Genomic DNA, 21084 nt, shown 5'->3' with positions numbered 1-21084 from the left:
CATAGTAGGTTGGGGGCTTAGGAGCTTCAAGTTGTCTCTGTCAACAACAGGGAACATTCTATGATATATTTAATTTGCACTCTAGATTCAGCCATTTCTATTTTACTTGGTAACATGAATCAATGAGTCAATAGATGAACATTGCATGTTTTCAGATGCTTTAGTGTATAAAACACATAGCATAGTACTTTCTCTGAACTATTTGAGCAGTTTACTGTGCATTGCTACAATTACTCAGCCTTAGCACAAGGCTCCCGTTGCTTTTAAAGAAAAAAGGGTCAACACCAAGACCAGTCCTGTCATTCAAGGGGTGGTCTCATCATGGACAATGGGGGCATATCGCTATATCGAGAACGGAGCATCGCAAGGTGGTGGCTGGAGGACTCCGGTCCGGCCACCACCATGCCAGCTCCCCATAGAAGTGAATGGGAGTGTACTGCGCATGCGTGGCCCCCGCTCCTATTCATTTCTATGGGGCCAACGGAAATAGCCGAGCTATGCTCTGCTATTTTCGCCAGCCCCATAGAAAATGAATGGAGGGCGGCTGCGCATGAGCAGTGCTCCCTCCTTCACTTGCGGGGCTACATTCTCGATATAGGTGCGGGTCCCACCCCCACCTATAAGACAATGGGGGCATATCCTAGCGATATGCCCCCATTATCCATGAAGAGACAACCCATTTAAGCTGTGGGCTGCGCAGCTTAACCCCTCAAGGAAAGCCTGCTTTCAAGTAGACTCCCTGAACACGCCCCTTAATGATTGGGCAGAACACTTCTGTATAGCTCTACCCAATGATAGAGAGAACTGCCCTAGTCTCCCCCCTGGACTCATCGTTCTGATCAGTGCATGGAAACAGAAATCTGAACAATCATAGTTCGGCTTCATGCAATGGATGAAGGTAGTGTGAAAGAGTGAGGGAATAAGGAAAAATCTGTGTGGTGGGCAGCATAAGAAGCATCTTGAGAAAAGGGGCATAAGGATAAGTTTGTGTGCAGGTGTCTGTGAGAGCGGAGACCATGAACAGCAGTCTGTCTGTAAGAAGGGACCATGGAAGCAGTCTTCAAGGGAGTTCTGAAAAAGGAGAGGTGGGCCACCGGCAACTGGATTTTTAAATATTGATGTGCAATTGACACTATGAGCAGTTTGGCAGCATGGAAAAGAGTGAAAGAGGAGCGGTCTAGGAGCTAACCTACCCAACCATTTACGCTAGTATCTACAACGGTTTGTAAGGAAAAATGACCAAGACTTAACTCCATGCTCTTGACATTCCTCCCTATCCACAAAGATACCTGAAGTCTTATAGTGTCCAGGTTACAGAAAGTAAGGTGGCCTTTCAACTGAAATCCTTTACTATTAAATTTAAGTAAAAAATGTATACATGGATTGCACATCACAACCCTGCATTAATCTATTGCTCCTCAGCATAATTTACATTACTTCTCAGTATAATTAATAAGCTGTACACAAGACTTTTGTATATATTTTTATCAAAATGCATAAGTCTACTCACCATGGTCAAGGTTGCCTCTTTCGAGTTGGTACTCTAATTTAGCGCAACACCACATAGCGACCTCTGCAACATAGCGTCCGTAGGCGGCGTGTCCCAGCAGTCCAACAGTAACCCTGTTGTTAGACTAAGCCCCTTTGGCACTGGGTACCACCAACCCACAGGAAAAGCACAACAGCAAACAAGCAGTACAGTACCATGTGAACAGATGTCAGAAGCTTATATGTCCTTGTAGTCCGTTATGTACTGAATGAGAGGAGTGCTGATACCATGAAAGAAAGCAATGTACTAATAAAATTCCCAAAAAAAGAAAACATGTCACATACACATACTATGCATTGATCAACGACACAAGGCATTTATGTACATCTATTCACATGGTGCAGTACTGTATGGTTGCTGTTGATGCGGTCTCTCTTGGTTGATGGTGCCAAGGGGGCTTAGTCTGATAGCAGGGGTGCTGTTGGACTACTGGGTCATGCCACCTGCTGGCACAGGATGTGGCATCAGAGGTCACCACGTGGTGCTGCACCAGTTTACAGTAGGTACCCACTCAAAACTTGATGTGGTGAGTGCATTTATGCGAATTGTGCATACAAATGCCTTGCATACAGTACAGAGATTAAGGTGTTGTATACTATTAATTATGCTGAGAAGCAATAGATCAACGCAGAGCATGTGGATGTGCAATCCATGTTTAGATTTTTTGGAACTTTACCATTGACCTTTCAAATAAATCAATTTTTCTCCCAGTTGATTTAATTTCACACACTTGAGTACATAATATATGGATTCATGTGCTCCCTACAGTAAATTCTAAGAATATTACAAGTTACTGAGGAGTTCTGTGACCAAATAAAAGCATGAGGACGCAGGCCAAGTGCATTTATACAGTTCACAGAACTCAGTATTATTTATAGACATTAGACATGCCAGTGGGTGTCATTACAATGGAATATTTAGTAGCTGGGGATAGCAAGTACAATCCTTAACTGTTCATGTGGTGTACCCAACCACAATGTATCTACTGGTGATGTCACAAGTAAGCCACTGAATGCCAGTCCCATGTTGTGACTTCGCATTGACGTTATATAATTTTTTATACTACAAATAATCACACCAAAATTTGCAAGTACATGATAAACTTTATTGTGAAGCGCTATTATCGAAATCCAAAAAATGTCTGCATTATGGATGAGCGAAGAATTGATTCTGAATAAACTGGATTCATTGAGAATTTCACAATAATTAGTCTGACAAACAAATTCAAAGCGTTTTTGATTTGTTTCAGATGATGCATATGAAACTGCGTAACGCAGTTTTGCTGTCCATGTTGGCGGGCAAAACCACGAGAAATGAAGAAGGATGGTCACATGACACTGGGAAGAAGTGGAGTGCTCGGCTTTATTGGCTCAGAGGCGGACATACAGCCTGGATCAGCCAATCAGGGGAGCGCCTGTGCAGAATGAGCAGAACATCATTCTGCTTTGTATTTGCAACCTGGAAGGACGCTGTGCTGGTTCTCTGCCTCTACAAACTCATATACTGAGCTTGGACAGTAAAAGAAGATTATAGGGCGAGACTAGGAGCTATGTTTGGGAATTTGGGTTATATTAAGGGGTGTAATCAGGGAGAGGGAGTGAGAACTGGCCACTATCAGGCACATTTACTGGCAGGCTAATAATGTAGTTCTACATTACAGATTCCTGCAAAAAATAGTTTTTTTTTTCTTTCTAAAGTGAATGTGTGTTAATCTTTTAAAAAAGCGTTCAATAATTTTACTGCAATAAAAAAAATATGGCAATCAGAATGCCATTAGCATAGCCGTGTTACTGAACATGCTGCACTAAAAGAAAGGGGTGGAGGACAGCAGCAAACACATTTCATATCACTAAGGCCTCATGCACACGACAGTTGTTTTTTGCATCCGCAAATTGTGCGTCCGCCCCAAAAATGCGGCATCCGTTTTTTTGGGAGGATCCGTTTTTTTCCACAGATCCCTTGTAGTAAATGCCTATCCTTGTCCGCAAATGTGAAAAAAGTAGGACATGCATTATTTTTTTTGCTGAAGAGAAACACGGACAACGGACGCGGAACACAAACGGATGAACTATAAGCATTTTTTTGCTGACCCATTGAAATGAATGGGTCCCCATCCTATCCGTAAAAAAAAGGAACAGAGGCTGAGAAAAACAACGTGTCGTGTGCATGAGGCCTAATACAATTTATTTTTTATTTTTATCAAATATCTTTTTTTAATTGAAGATGGAGTGCAAATGACAAACACACAATAGTACAAAAACGTGCTTACATCTGAGGTGCGACATCAGGAATAGTAAGTAACATAATTATAAAAACATGACAGTTAACAATTAGAACAAGAAATGAACTAATAACATAGTTCCCTATTTCCCTAAAGGGTATGAGGTAAAAGAGAGAGAGAGTTGTGGGTGCTCTGAAGTGAATACTAAGCTCTCGAGTATTGGTAGTTGTGTGGAGCCAGGTGAGTTAGGCCCCTTTCACACGGGCGAGTATTCCGCGTTGGTGCAATGCATGAGGTGAACGCATTCCACCCGCACTGAATCCGGACCCATTAATTTCTATGGGGCTGTGCACATGAGCGGTGATTTTCACGCATCACTTGTGCGTTGCGTAAAAATCACAGCATGATCTATATTGTGCGTTTTTCACGCAACGCAGGCCCCATAGAAGTGAATGGGGCTGCGTGAAAATCGCAAGCATCCGCAAGCAAGGATGCAGTGCGATTTTCACGCACGGTTGCTAGGAGACGATCGGGATGGGGACCCGATCATTATTATTTTCCCTTATAGCATGGTTATAAAGGAAAATAATAGCATTCTTAATACAGAATGCATAGTACAATAGCGCTGGAGGGGTTAAAAAAATTAAAATTAAAATTTAACTCATCTTAATCCACTTGTTCATGCAGCCCGGCTTCTCTTCTGTCTTCATCTTTGCTGTGCAAAGGAAAAGGACCTGTGGTGACGTCACTACGCTCATCACATGGTCGGTCACATGATCCATCACCATGGTAAAAGATCATGTGATGGACCATGTGATGAGCTCAGTGACGTCATCAAAGGTTCTATTCCTCAAAGAAGAAGACAGAAGAGAAGCCGGGCTGCGCGAACAAGTGGATGAGGGGAGTTAAATTTTTTGTATTTTTTTTTAACCCCTCCAGCCCTATTGCACTACGCATTCTGTATTAACAATGTATTATTTTCCCTTATAACATGGTTATAAGGGAAAATAATAGCAATCTACACAACACCGATCCCAAACCCGAACTTCTGTGAAGAAGTTCGGGTTTGGGTACCAAACATGCAGATTTTTCTCACGCAAGTGCAAAACGCATTACAATGTTTTGCACTCACGCGGAAAAATCGTGCATTTTCCTGCAAGGCATCCGGACCTTATACGGACACGCTCGACTGCAAGGGGCCTTAGTATAAAGTATTTTGCGCAGTAACACAAATTATAACCGCATCTAGTTAAAAAGAGGTCTGTCAACAATGCCAAAGAAATGCAGTCACAACTGTCTTTTTTTAGTGAAAGGCCAGTATTACTGCTTTAGGGCGTGTAGTTCAAACATGTTTCACTGCACAAATGATGTTAATTACCATTGTAAATACCAGCATACAGTGTGTTTGTGGAAGGAGTTCGGCACATTTACTATCTTTGAATAAAAAAATAAAATAATAACACTTGCAAATTTGCTAGTACAATTTAATATTCTGTATATGTACCAAATCTGTCACATCGCATAATAAAATGTCTGGAAATAGACAAGTGCAAAATGAAAGACCCAGGGTTCGTCCTCCCAGAATCAGAATGTGGGTAGCAGCACCAGCCATCCATCCAGTAGTAGGTTGCACTTCTCCTTGGCTTCTTAGCCATCCAGATTGTTGACTGGATGGCTAACTCCTCCTCTCAGTAACAGCAGGATAACGTAGAGGTCACTTCTGAGTTTGACGTAACGGCCTTGGAGCCTGGGATCACAGCATTCCTCCTTCTTACAACCCCAGAGAAGCCTTTCAGTTGTATCCTCTCTGTCATCACTGCCCGCGACTAGTGGGACACTTTCTTTTTACCTAAGAAGCAGCAAAATCCCACTATGCACTACGGAAGATAGTCAAGAAAGTTTCCCTGTTAATAAGTTGTGTTAGAACAGACAGTGTTTTTACTGCCATGAGGAGGTTCAGGGAGAGGCGGGGTACCCCATGCATAGCTGTGTTAGCGGTGGTAGTAGCACCCATAGCCACGGTGGTGGTGAAAAGGGGCAGTGGTAGCGACAGTGCCACTCAGAGCAAATACAGAGCAGAAGATCGGGAGGGTAGCAAGGAGCTCACTATGACACAGTCTGATAAAAGTGGCGGGTAGGGTGATTGTGTACCTCAGAACCGAAGCAGAGTTCGGTTTCAAGTTTTAAAGTGGTTTTCCACTTTCAAAATCAACTACCGAAGTTATTCAACGAATCGCGAATAACTTACTTCGGTTCATCGGAACCCATACATTCTAATTGTGTAGGGAGACGGATCACCATACAGTATTATTCAGAAGTTTTGAACTAAGCATCCGAAGCTCGCTTCGCTCAACATTAGTTATCAGCCATTGATAATGGAATGTGTGGCCAGGAAGCAATCCACTGGTGCACAGGCTTAACTTCCACGTGGCCAAGTTGTTGGTGGTACAGTCTCTGCCACACCAGTTAGTAGAATCTTATTACTTAGAGAGATGATGGCGTGTGCTTGCTGAAAGGTACCAAGCTGGCATTATAAAAAAAATATATAATATCCCTGCCTTGAATTCTCATTGGGTGGACAACATGGGCTGCTCCTTGCAATTCTTGCCACGCTGCAAGGTCGATGCCACAGTGGACACCTGGAGCAGCTGTTACAGGCAGGGACAGTAATACATGTCTATCACGGCCCACTGCGTCAATGCTTTTCACGGTGAGGAAGCACAGCCGCAAGAAGGCCTGGAGGACCCTCCCGCATCAACCGCTTATCTGCCTCCTTCACTACAGAGCATCGCTCCTAATCCCCCTTCCTCTTATCACATGTGTAAAATGAAGGGTTGCCATCTAGTGTAAGGGCTGAGTCTTTTGCTGTGTGTGTTTAAACACCATCTGCACCAAATAAAAGACAATTTTTTGAAGTTTTGTAATATGGAAAAGCATAACATGTGTGATGGGGCAGTGTGTTTTTAACATCGTCAAACATACATTTACCCATAGCTATATTATTATTTGCTACTGCTGTCATTGCGTTCAAGAGCTTAGGGAGGGGGGGGGGGGGGGGTGGAGAGCAAAATTCGTAGGGCATCTGGAATAACTTTGAGTCGAGTAGATTCAATTTGGGTGCATATCGAATCAGTACATCACATATCCAGGAATTGATCCATCTGTGACAAAGGGGAAGAGTTATGAAAACTACCTAAAAGAAAAAAATTCTTTATTGCCCAAAGCAACAAATCACAACACAGCTTTAACGGGGTACTTTACCTTTCTCTTACTGATGATCCACTGACCTAGGACCCCCACACAATCAGCTGTTCGAGAAAGCAGCTGCGCCCAGTCTGCTGCTTTCTGAAACAGCTGATCGGTGGGGGTCCCGGGTGTTGGACCCCTGCTAATCAGATGCTGATGACCTATCCAAAGAATAGATTATTAGTAAGAAAAAAGTTAAGAAATCCTTTAGTTTTGAGTACTTAAAGGTAGTGTACTTCTATGGCCAGATATAGCATGTACAGCATAGCATATATATATGTGATCTATTAACATCTTGGTGATTAGGTAAGATCACATCAGTGGACATCAATGTTCCACCACACCCACTGTTAAAAAAACAATAGGCTGATGTAATAGTCGAGTCACAGTAGACACCTAACACCACATGGAAAAATTGAGCAATTGGGAAATGGTAACCCCTACACAATACATTGTTCATTTTATGGTACTAAGGCCGAATGCACACGGCCGTGTTCCGCGGCCAAGAGCGGTCCGTGGTATGCTGGGCTGGATTCATGTTCAGAGCAGGAGCGCTTGGCGTCATTGGTTGCTATGACGCCGTGCGCTTCATGCCGCCGCTGCTGCTGTACAGTAATACACTCGTATAGTGTATTACTGTAGTGCAGCGGCGGCATGAAGCGCACGGCGCCATAGCAACCAATGACGCCGTGCGCTCCTGCTCTGAACATGAATCCAGCCCGGCATACCACGAACCGCTCTCGGCCGCGTGCATTCGGCCTAAAGGAGTGCATGACGCAATAAAACTATTATATAATCAGATGTATATGGTTTAAGTGGAATACATAGGAGAGAGAGGTCCCTGAAATAAATATCAAAATTGCCTCCCTCCACTATGGTGCTGGGTATGCCACCCAGGACAGAAGGACATGGTATTTGTTTCACATTCTACACAAACTAAAAGGCTCTTTGGCTAATATCTAACCCCTTGTTTACAACAATGCAGTTCCTCTGGAGAAGAGGCCCTGGACAGGTTCTCACAAAGTAGATAAGACCAACCTGGAATCTGCACCCCATGGTAGCTGGTGGTCTTTCACTGTGGTATGTAGGCTTTTGTGAATAATGAGGGCCTTTAAAATCTACTGTTAATAAGTATTGTGTACTTGGCATTAAATCGTTAAACTTGACAAGTGAATTTTCTTTTTGCTTTTCTGTAACGTCGTTTCATCTGCTCTGGGCAGGTGGCAATAGCAGGAATCCTGACAGATTTTCTCTGTCCTCATTTAGACTGTACATGGCTCAGTGTGCCTTGGCTTGTGATCAAACTTTTCCGTCAGTAACAAATGTTAAATGCATTAGTATTTTTATGTTTCTTACTTACTGCTTGTTCATACTGCAAAGAGAAATCTACTGTGTGGCAAAAAACTAGCAATTGGAATAAACAAAAAAAACTAACATTTTATAGTACATTATACTGTACATAGTATAGCTGATTTTATAACCAGATTGTATTTTTTACCTCTTTCTAACAGAAAATATGTACACGTTCAGAACAGACAAGATCCACTGTCCTAATGATGCTTAATGTCCCAGGAAACCTACACACACATGTGCACATATATGTATTACAATAGAACCACAAAACGCCTAAATTGGAAAAGCAGCTGAGACCAAGGTCACTACTGTTGTTTCCAAAAATAATCCTGAAACAAAGGCAGGAACACTGCTTTGAATGTTATCTAGACATATATAGTTTCAATCAAATTCTTCTAGAAGTGTCAGTCTAAAATTTGCTTGAGATTGCCAAATCACCAGCAAGTGGATCCCTTTAAAAGGCCAAGGAGAGCTGTCTGGCACAAATAATAACAATGTTGTCCTGATGGAAACAAGATGTGCTTTGTAGATGCCAACTGTTTAAAGTAGATTTGGTTTCACAAGCACGGGCTGCATAATGATTTTCTTTGTATATTTTTTTTAAACTAGGGCAAAGGAGGGAGATGTTTAATACAGATCACTGTGATATGTGGATTACAAAGAGTGAATTCTGCCTGAACATCATCCGTTGCTCTCACAACAGAGCAGATACAATTACCTACGTCAATAATAGCATTCTTAATAACAACCTGGTCTGGTTCCAGTTCTGTACAGCAGCTGGTGGCTATTCTATCCCTTTATAGATCCGTCCGTAAAAAATACACAAAGGCCCATGTGTTGTGATACTGGCACAAGTGACAAGTATATTTTTGGAAGTATTCACAGTTAATAAATAAATATAGGCAACAATGCCTATTGGCGAGGATTATATGTGGGCAGTGGAATGTATCACTGCTTCCAGGTTTCCATGTGTATTTGGTGGCCTGAAATCATACAGGATACACTATACAATTAATTTAATTACCTACTTGGCACACAGTAGCGGGCATGTTACACAGAGTGGTTAAAGTGAGCCTTAAAGGGGAATGACAAGATGATCTAAAGTAAAGCATCTTCAGTGATTAAGAACTTCATTTACTCCAGCAGATGGGAGTACGAACACTTATTCCCTATAATTGGCCAGTAAAAATTTGTAGGTCCTCAGCTGACCTACAAATTGTTGGCTGATCGGATCACTTAAAGGGTTTGTGCAGAGGTTTTATGTTGATGACCTATCCCAGGATCATTACACTGCTCGTCATCACGGAAGTGCAGTGTAATTACAAGTATTCGCTCCATTCACTTGATAGGAGTGAGAAATTGTAATTACACAACGCCGCTGCAAGGGAGACGACGCATATGATAGGTCATCAATATAAATTATGCTTGGGCAATAGTCGTTATGCTTGAGCCATTTAGAAGGACCCTTTCATACCATCTATGTCAAGAGCTGATTTGCCTGCGACCTGATGACACTTCCTGGTTTTGTGCTCTGGCCGTTCAGTGTAATTGTACGCGCTCGGTCACACAGCATCCAATCAAAGAAGGTGTTCCCAAAAGTGGCCTATTATGTCAACCCCAAAATATAAATATCGTTCCTCTTTTTTTTTGATAATGTGACAAATGCTGGTCTACTAAGAAATTATATTTATTTTTATGGGAACTTGACCAAGGTTTGTATCTTGCGTGTTGAGAAATACAGTTTTGAAAGAGGCCTGCTATTAATTAGAAGAAACGCAAATCAAAGACTCAAAGAACACTCAAATCTACTTGTATAACCAAAGCACTGGATCGAAACTAAGACAGTGCTCAACCAGAAAAGCTTTGCTACCAGAAAAGGAAGACATTCTTTACTAAAGATCACAGCAAATGGTTCTCAAGTGTTTATGTTAATCAAATATCAGATACCTACACCTAAATTGGCATACATTTCAGATCCTATATTAATTAGAATAACTTAAAAGATTCATGTTATTTTAGCATTTTACATTTAATGTATTCAAATACATCAGTCCCTACCAATTTTCCTGTCTCAAGCACACACTCTAGGTCCAATTTCATAGGAAGTCAGTTAACCTACCAGTATGGCTACAGTGCTAATCATTGAGCACCGTGCTGCCCAGGGTTAAAACACCAAACCAACAGAATCTTGAATGAAGACTCACCCTATTCCCCAGAATATAAAGTACCCAATGTCTATTACCTTTTTTTTTACTTCTGATATTCTGCACAATGTAACAACGCTAGTAACAACTTAAAGGGCATCTGTCAGCAGATTTTAACCTATGATATTAGATGACTTGTTGCATGTGTGCTTTGCAGCTGAAGGCATCTGTGTTGGTCTTGTGTTTATATGTACCCGCAATGCTGAGAAAAATAAATTGTAATATATGCAAATGAGACTCTACGAGCAACGTGGTGTTGCCATAACTCTTAGATTGCTCGGCTCTCTCTGCAACTGCTGTGCCCTCTGCACTTTGACCGAGCCAGGCTGGTGTGATCACCTTATAGGGTCCATTCACATGTCCGCAATATTGTTCTGCATTTTGCGGAACGGAATGGCGGACCCATTCATTTCTATGAGGCAGCACTTCCGGGTCCGCAATTCCGTTCCCGAAAAAAATAGAACATGTCTTATTCTTGTCCGCAATTGCAGACAAGAATAGGCATATTCTATTAGTGCCAGCAATGTGCGGCCCGGAAAATGCGGAACACACATTGCCGCTGTCTTGCGGATTTGTGAATGGACCCTTACACTGCCGGTCCTGTCAAAGTGGGGAGGGTGCGGGAGTTGCCGAGAGAGCTGAGCTTCTCGGAGTAATGGCAATGCCCCAGTTCATTTGCATACATTAAAACTTCATTTTTCTCAGCAATGCGGACACATATGAAAATAGGACCAACACAGATGCCTTCAGTAACCAAGCGCACATACAAGTCAACCAGTTTCATAGGTACCAATCTGCTGACAGATGCCTTTAAAAGCAAGAGGCAGGCCCCTGTTGCTTGAACACACATAAGCTTTCTCCTACATTGTTTTTTTTTTAAAGTAAGAGTCTTAATATCCAGCATGCATTTACTTCGATCCTACGTGATATCATGACTGGATTACATTGCACAACTTGCCTAGCTGCTAAGTCGATCACTGGGGAGATTATATTTTTAATAGGGGTTTCCCTTCCATAAAAAGTGTGGCAGGGGAATGCAAATAGCTTAAAAAAAATATAGCCTATGCACACCTCACCGATCCCTCACCTGATCTAACGGTGCCTGGGTTCTCCACTCCATTTTTTCTCCTGTCCTAACACAGCAGGTTGGGAATGTTGCTTAGCCAATCACTTCCTGCAGCCACGATCATGGTAACCACTGATTGGCTAAGAGGCATTTAACCATTTCTGCATCTCTATGCCATACATTTTATATGAATGGAAAATCCCTTTAAGTTCTGCAGACTAAGAATGCCCTTAGTATTTGCAGCTTCCATGGCATGCTAGAATTTATCGTTTCACAACAGCTAGAGATCCTCATGTTGAAGACTGCTTAAACAGAATAAGTGCATAAAAGTTTGGTCATTTCTTTTTATGTCAACTAGACTCGGCACACACACAGATTGTTTACAACTCTAAAGGGCCATTTACATGGAACAATTTCTGAAATCACTAACCAATTTTTTAGTCTGAAACATAGTTGGACGTTTTTAATCAGAATTATCCTTAAGAGGAGTTTTTACTGCTGGCAAGCAGTGTAATGGATGTAATGACATCTTAAAAAACCAAGAGGCCTAGATACACTAATGTTCAATTAATAATATATTAAACTTACTTTCATTGATGTTTGTTATTGAAATAAATTGTCATACTTTAATGTGTGTAATTGGAAAAAATATTTCTCAAGCTGAGAAGCAAACAAATCCAACTTGGAACACAACCTATACAGAAGCAGGGCAGACGAGTTAGCGCATTTATCATATTTTAGATAATCACTGGCATAGCTACACAGGTCCCATCTAGGACATTCTCTGATGTGCATGTCTGATGAAGGGTTATTACCGAAACATTGCACTTATCTAACTCACAAACTGTATGTGATGGATCTCTATCCTGCTGTGGCATGTGTGCACTATTACTAGAAATGTTACTCTTTAACACATATTGTTTGACAAGAAATGAATCTGGCAGTTCTCCAAAGGCAAAGGGTTCATACTCATAAATACCTGTCATGCTCCTGTTACATCTATGTTCACCAGCTGGAGAACCAGCTCTGTCTATTGAGAATTTCTGGATTCATGGTCCACTAGGGTGGCATAATCATGAAACATCTTTACTACAAGAACACACATACATTTGAAGCCAGTTTATATATATAATGTAAGAACATCTGAAAGTTTACAAAGAACTTTATAAGATAAGACGGTCTTCTCCTCCTTCTTGAATAATGCGCTCACTTGATGACTGATTTTGCTGTTTCAGAAAACACATTTTCTTACATTTCATCAGTTGTTCAAAATCTTTCCACATCTTCACTTGCTTCATGTTAGGCCCATGGCTTTCTCTTATAGATTTTTGCTTCTCTCTTAATTTCTGTCATAAAAAAAACAATAACAGTTTTGTAACAGAACTTTTGATAAATTATATTCCCTAGAATGAGATGTTTTTAGGATGGGTGGACAAACACATGCCTAATCACTTGAACAATTAATTTATTAAAGGAAGCCATCCTTAATGTCAGCTGATTGATACAGGTCTATCTGAAATCCCTAATAACAGCTGTGGGAAACCACTTATGTCCTATGGACACTAAGTCCTCCAGAGTAGAAGCCACCAGTGGCTCTCCACTAGTGGCTACTAGATAGGGGTCCTGGACAGTGAACCTCCTTCTATGACATTCCCATGCTACAGTATGGCAAATTACCAAGGATTGTACAATTGGGACAATCCTTTTAAAGCAGGCAGCCAAATCAGTACCACTTCAATTTATTAGAGAAGTCAAATGATGACCTCCCACACACACAACATAAGGGCTATTTGACCACCCATTGTGCAGAATGTTCTGTAAATGTTTTAATTTCCTTTTCCCCCTTTTTATTGGATTAAAATAAATAACTAAAGCTAAAAAGAATGTACCACAAGGCTCACTGCTAGGTCCTCTAGAATTTAACCTATTTATTAATGATATAAAAGATGGTATTAATAGCACAGTTCCTATATTTGCAGGTGACACTAAGCTACGTAGTATAATGTAGCCCATCAAGATATACAAGCCAAATGATTAGCAAATAAGGTTCAGTGTGAATAGATGTTAAAGGGGTTTTCCCATCACAAAGGGGGCATATCGCTAGGTTGGACTCGCACCTACACCGAGAACGGAGGGAGGAAAGGTGGTGGAAGGCGCACTGTGCATGCACAGTCGCCCTCCATTCATTTCTATGGGGCTGCCGAAAATTTCCATTGGCCCCATAGAAATGAATGGGAGCAGTGGCCGCGCAAGTGCGGTGCGCTCCCATTTGCTTGTATGGGAAGAGCGCTTGGCGGTGGCTGGACCCCGGGAAACCTGGGGTCCTCCAGCCACCACTTTCCCCACTCTGTTCTTGGTGTAGGGACCCGCACCTATCAGACAATGGGAGCATATACTAGAGATATGCCCCCACAGGGCCGGTGCTACCATAAGGCCGACCAAGCAGCTGCCTTAGGGCGCACCCTGGGGGAGGGCGGAAAAATGAACCTTATTTTTTTTTTCTTTTTCTTTTTTTATAACTTACTTGTGAGTTGCGCCGCAGCACCACCGGGCCGCCAGGCACCAGCCTGCGTGCGCCCCTGGCCCTCACTCACAGAGTGGCACAGGCCCGGCAACACAGTCACAGGGTCAGGCCAGGGGGGTGTGACTGGCGAGTGGTGCGGCGGGCGGCAGCAGGGACTGGAGCTGACTGTGTCTGTAAGTCTGACTCACACACAGCCAGATTGCCGTAGCAGCAGGACAGGTGATCACTGATGAGCGCACTAGCGCATAAATGTGTTTAAAAAAAATTATTATACAAACAACAATCAAATGGAGGGGGGGGGGGGATGGTGACCGTGACATGATGGGAGGGGGACAATGTCTGTAGTCTGTGACATAGGGATGGGGATGGGGCCAGGGCCAGCCAGGGGGGGGATGATGTGCCATGGGTGGGGGGACTGAAATGTGACACAATAGGGGGTAATGATGTGATCATGATGTGACACGAAGGGGGTGATGTGACATGGTTTGGAGGGGGATAAATGTGACATGGATGGAGGGGGAGAAATGTGACAAGGAGGGGGAGTAATGTGACATGGAGGGCTGATGTGACATAGGTGATTTGACATGGAGGGGGGAAAATGTGACATTGAGGCCTTGAGGGGGAGAAATGTGACATTGAGGGGGAGAAATGTGACATGGGGAGAAATGTGACAGGGGATTATGTAAAAAGGAGGGGGAGAAATCTGACATGGAGGGCTTATGTGACATAGGGGGGTGATTTGACATGGAGGGGGAGAAATGTGACATGGGGGCATGATGGCTGACATGGGGTCTGATCTGAGGTCTGATTAACATAAGGGGTCTGATTGCTGGTCTGACCTGAGGTGTAATGGAAATTATTTTTTTCTTATTATCCTCCTCTAAAACTTAGATGCGTCTTAGAGGGCGAAAAATACGGTCCTCAAACTAGTGATTGTCTGAAGCAGAGAGAAGATACCAGGACCACACAGAGGAGAAGCTGCTGCAGATGGGACCAGGGCCAGGTGAGCTGCGAGGTGGGGGGGCGCCAAAATGTAGCTTTGCTTGTGTTGCCAAAAATCCTTGCACCGGCCCTGTGCCCCCATTGTCTGTGATAGCAATACCCCTTTAAGTTGTGAGTACTAATAATCTACATGCAACATATGGGCAGACACTAGGGAAGTTACTTTGTTGAATAGGATCTGGGTGTACTTGTAATCAAAGACTACTTATTGGCATGCAGTACTCACAGGATATGGACTATAGGATACTATATTACTACAAATTATTAGTGAGGTTTCATCAGCAATAAACAGCTCAGTTCAGGGCACTAATTTATACACACAATGCCCTGGAGGTATAAGAAGTAAAAAGAAGAGCAACTAAGCTGATAAAGGGCAATCTTAGTTGTGAGGAAAGATTAAAAGAATAAGGCTCGGTTTCCAGGTTCAGGTTTTCTGATGTGATTAATAGGGGGGAAAATATTTTAGTATACCCGTGACCTTCCCCTTCATCTATATCCTCTCCCATCCCTTGGTTGAACTTGACAAACATATGTCTTTTTCAGTAGTAAGCATGTAAATACATTCATTGACAAAAGATATAATGCACAAAGTAACTCACCAAGAAGGAGTTGTTGGAATCAATTGAAAGTTTGTATATGTGAATATAATGATTATATATGTAACGTTTATTGGTGAAAACTGTACAATTGAAATGAGGCTTTAGTACCCTGGTGGGCTGCCTTTAGCCTGGTTACAAGATGTGAACTATGCCATATGAGGGCATGGTCACACTATAAAGGACTTTGTCTTGGCATGTTGCAAAATTGCAATATAATATAATATAATCATACACAAAAAATACACACATCTGCCATCATTTGTAGAACTGCACAATTTCATTAAGGGTCCATTCACACGTCCGCAAAATGGGTCCGTATCTGTTCCGTAATTTTCTGCTGTCCGCGGCCCCGCAAAAAAATAGAACATGTCCTATTCTTGTCTGCAACCACAGACAAGAAAAGACATTTCTATCATAGTGCCGGCCATGTGCGGTCCGCAAAATGCCTAACGCACATGGCTGGTGTCCGTGTATTTGCGGACCACAAAACAGTTACGGACGTGTGAATGGAACCTAAAGAGGATATCCAGGAATTTGAAATTGAAGACCTATCCTCAGCTGCGCCTAGGCCACATGACTTATGAACATGCAGTCACTGACTTAGGAAGAGGCCATTGCACTCACCTTATCCAACAGCTAATCGTCAGGGGTCCCAGGAGTTGGACCCCTGATGATCTGATATAGATGATCTATGCTGAAGATGGGATTTCATATTGATGACCTCTTTAACAATTTCTCTCCAGACAATGCCCACATAATGTTTGCCATAGATAGTCATTTTACAAGCAAAGATATATCTGTGAATGTGTTTATTCACGTTATTTGGATGACAGTCTTTGCTATTCGACTAAAGTAACTATTAATTTGTGCATAAAAATGTGGGATAGTATGTTCCAACCACAGATACATACATAGAAGCTCCAAACTGCCAGAACCTGCCTTTCCCTAATAGGATTACTGTGCAGTCTGAAGGACAGGTGTGACTTATAATTGGGATGATGAAGAAGGTGTTGTATGCGTACAACATCTCCATGGAGAGTGACTTTCCATTATTTATATGAAATGCAACCGACACGGATCACATTACAGTTGATGAATCATTGCAGGAACCTCCGCTGACGTCACGACCCTCTGCCTCTACCCAAAAGCCAGCACAATGCCTGTTTCTCACAGAACTGGGGGTTGCATAGAACAAATATATGGCTTAAAAACTTGAGAAAAGCTGGTTTATCCAACAGAGGGCATGGGAAACAGACATCTGAAGAGCACAGCAAGTACAGTTTAGCGAGAGTTGCTCTGGGTTATGATAAAGTCCTGTCTACTATAAATAGACATAGGAAAATAGACTCCCGCACTGTGTAGTCATTTTTATATTACTTTTCGTCTAAAGAGGAAAAGAGTTTTTAAACAATGTGTACTAACAAAGTCATGTGTAAGAGTTTTCTTTTATATGTATTTTTAATTTACAAGAAATTTACAGGAAACTTTCTGTAACATTTTTTAGAGTTTTCTAAAAGAGATATTATAGAATACTTTAGGTGTGGAGTTTTATGCGATGTTAACAATTCTAGTAATATACACCCTGAAAAGCAACAAGCAAAAATGCTTAGATGATTTCTTAGAAAGGAATAACATTAAAGCAGATATCCCACCCCTATAATGACCCCCCAGGACCTCATATAGGTGATACTTACCCTGCTCCCAGCCACATGCGTCGCTCCTGATCCCACAGGCGCTGCTGCATCTCCCCATCGCGCGGACCAAAACATCTGGCAATAGGTGGGGGAGCAGCCAATAGCAGGCCACGACAGGGACGAGCCTCCCTAGCATTGCAGGTGATTCTAGGGAGGCTTGTCCCCGGCACAAAGTCTGCAACAGTGTTTGACTGGGATTACTTGGGCCCAGCAGATTAAATTTATCTCTGGGCCCAACCCTCGTATCATCAATAACGTCTAATAGGTTTTATAGACTCTAGTGGCAAATGATTGGCTCAAAAAGCAGCCCCAAATGGGTTGCTTTCTCATGGACCTTTGGGGTCACTACGGTATCAGATCCTGGGCCCACCAGAGGATCCTCTGGTCGTCTGGGAGGCCATTCTAACAATGGTCTGTACAACTACTAAGCAAGTTACATGAAGACCAAGGGGATCTCCAAACAGACCAGAAACAAAGATGATCAAGCTTTAGGTTCCCAGGTGACCAGCAATGGTGTTCTTATAGTCTTGTGCTATTGGGATTTGCCTGTGTTTATCCTGCATTTGTTCCTGTTGGTGCTCCATCTTGTACCTACCCTGTGTATGTGTTTCAGCACTTCCAGTTTCAGTTATATCTGTTTTATTTAACTTGGTCCATCTGCTTTACCTGTCCCTTCACAATTACCCTGCTGCCTGTTTATCCTGTGTCTCCCATCATCTGCACTTCAAGTGGGCTGTCTGGATTGTTTTGGAGAGCCTGCATTCAAGTCTTACTGACTGTTCAGTCTATACATGCATTTTTGGCGTGTTTTCTGTACCCTGAGCTTCTGCTGCTTGCACCAGAGTTCCTGACACCTGTGGGTCAGCTGCCAACTACACTGGGAATATCTCAGGAGGCAGTAGTCTGGTTGTTTTTCTGCAGTGAAGACCAGATCCCTGTACAGGCATTAAAGGGTGGATACCAGGGGAGTGCCAGAACAACACCCTTAGGGTTTAGCCCAAAGTCAAACCAGTTAGTTGGCACAGTGAGTCCACACTTGCTGATCCACAACAGTAAGCTCAGGCCATGTATCCCGCTGGCCCAGCCCAAATGGACCTGCCAGAAATTCGCCAAGAACTTTATTGTCTACATAGAAGTCAGGATCAGATATTATCCTATTGACAAGTCTCTCTTTTGGAGGAACTGTCCTCGATTGTCCATGCCTTCACATTATGATGTTTACACAAAGTCTTGCAGTGTTTTTTTAAATCAATGCACTCTTTATTTTGAGTTGCTGCTGCACCAATTTCCGTCTAAGTGAGCATTTCTCATCTGGCCAAAGAAGCGGTCCATGAGCAAACCCTATATGGGAGAAGAGTGGTCCAATTGCAAGTAACTTTCAACTTTTCTTGGACTCTTTCCAAAGAATTTTGAATGTGCTTCCTCGGCAGCCTCCTCAATGTTACACCTACATTGAGGTTCAGTGCAACAGCACACCACACCACCTTTCACCCCTTACTCCTTCAGAAGGCCTAGGTTCTCACTTCCCTGTGGGTTGATACATAAGGCTGCTCCCAGAACACCTTAGACTGCGCAAAATCAAATACAGTTCTCTATTCGATTGAACCCCACTCTGCTGAAACTCCTATCTATGCTAGGACTATTCCCACCCACTGTGCAGCAACTGCAGGCAAGCCAATACACTGCTGTACACTGTACTGCATTAATACATTTAACCGGGTTCCATCAACAGGACAACACAGCAGCTACAAAATGTAACAGTTTAACGTGATTTAACAACATTACATACAAGTTACTCTTACAGACAGAAAATACAAAAACAGGTAAAAGAAAAGGAATTACAGAAAAACCTAAACTCACATCCCTAAAGATGTGGTTCATGTATTCCTGCAAGTGGAGTGTGGCATTCAGTTCTTTGTCTGTTATCCAGGGAGCTGTGGTCTGAAGTTATCGCATTGATCCATACACAAGTCTCTCCCACACACCTGACCGGGTGGACGTTTTAAAACTCCAGCTAGGTAAACACACCCTATATTTCCTTTGCCCAATCATATGGTTTACCAAGAATGTCATCTGTTGTGTCCTGCCCTCCAGCCAATCCATTTGGAAAAGGAGTTTGAGGCTCATCTTCACTCTCGTCAAACAAAGGCAAGATGAAGCCTGAAAATCCCTTAATCCTCCACCCCCCTGCCCAGCCTCCAGAGGAATGTGAGGCCATTAAACAGCAGGGGTTGATCACACACTACAATTCAGCCATTAACCCTTTGAAACATTAAGCATGGATATAGGAAACACAAAGAGTCAAATATAAATGTCTTACATTCGTCACAGCCGTTTACGGTCAGCCAACAGGCAGCCCAGTTCTGAACCCTAGCCTTGGAGCTGGCCTGAAATAATGCACCTTAGATTTCTGACTTCGGGGAGGGGCTTTCTGATCAAATTAAAGATGTGCTAGCAGGCCTGGATCTTCCTACCTGTCTGGATAAGTTGATAATTTTGGCTACTTGAATTGACCTACGGTTTCATGGGAAGTGGCCAGAAAGAGAAGACCCCCTTCAACTAGCACCGGTTTCTTAGGAGCCGCTATATCCATCTTCTTCTTCCTCCTCACAGCTACAGTACCAGATCTATGCAGGTGGATAGAGTAAGGCTGACAGAAGTAGAGCGCAAAGACCGATGCACCAATGGACTGTGTGTGTTCTGTGTTACAGAGGGTTACTTTGCCTGCACCTGTCCCTAAAAAGATGGGAGTCCCCAGAGCTTAGGTTTGGTTGGATAGATAACCCTGGGTGAAGATCTGTTGTCTCCAAGATTGTCCTTGCCTGTGACATTGTTGTGTGGTGGTTCATGTCGGCCCTCCTTGATTCCGGTTTGGCAGGTAGCTTCCTACATCATGCTGTGGTGGATCAGTACCAGATATCAGTTCGACTCCATGTCATCTATCCAGTGGTTGTGAAGTCTGTTGATGGAAGGACTCTGTCCAAATCCATAGTTTCTTACCATAGAAACATAAAATGTGTCGGCAGATAAGAACCATTTGGCCCATCTAGTCTGCCCAATATACTGAATACTAGGAATAGCCCCTGGCCCTATCTTATATGAAGGATGGCCTTATGCCTATCCCATGCATGCTTAAACTCCTTCACTGTATTTGCAGCTACCACTTCTGCAGGAAGGCTATTCCATGCATCCACTACTCTCTCGGTAAAGTAATACTTCCTGATATTACTTTTAAACCTTTGCCCCTCTAATTTAAAACTATGTCTCTTGTAGCAGTTTTTCTTCTTTTAAATATTCTCTCATCTTTTACCTTGTTGATTCCCTAGTTTTCCTAAATTCTTTTTCCATTTGGTGTATCCCTCCAGGAACATCAACCCTGTTACAAATCTTTGTGTCATCAGCAAAAAGACACACCTTACCATCAAGGCCTTCTGCAATTTTGCTGATAAAGATATTAAACAATATGGGTCCCAGAACAGATCCCTGAGGTACCCCACTGGTAACAAGACCATGGTCTGAATGTTCTCCATTGACTACAACCCTCTGTTGTCTGTCCCTCAGCCACTGCCTAATCCATTCAACAATATGGGAGTCCAACCAAGCACAAAGACTGCAATTTATTGATA

At 42.7% G+C, this 21084-nt stretch overlaps 1 protein-coding gene across 1 annotated transcript in view; it reads right to left on the bottom strand.

The window, feature by feature from the left end:
• Positions 1-11076: 11076 nt before the first annotated feature.
• IFT81 (intraflagellar transport 81) overlaps positions 11077-21084 on the bottom strand; it is a 156367-nt gene continuing 146359 nt past the window's right edge. The window contains 1 exon segment of the mRNA XM_044275756.1: positions 11077-12985. Within this exon segment, the coding sequence (XP_044131691.1) occupies positions 12803-12985 (183 nt within the window). The 3' untranslated portion in view covers positions 11077-12802.

This window comes from Bufo gargarizans, chromosome 1, assembly GCF_014858855.1.
Source record: "Bufo gargarizans isolate SCDJY-AF-19 chromosome 1, ASM1485885v1, whole genome shotgun sequence".
Lineage (NCBI taxonomy): Eukaryota > Metazoa > Chordata > Amphibia > Anura > Bufonidae > Bufo > Bufo gargarizans.
Note: the sequence above shows the minus strand (reverse complement) of the source record. Positions and strands in the feature narration are given on the sequence as shown.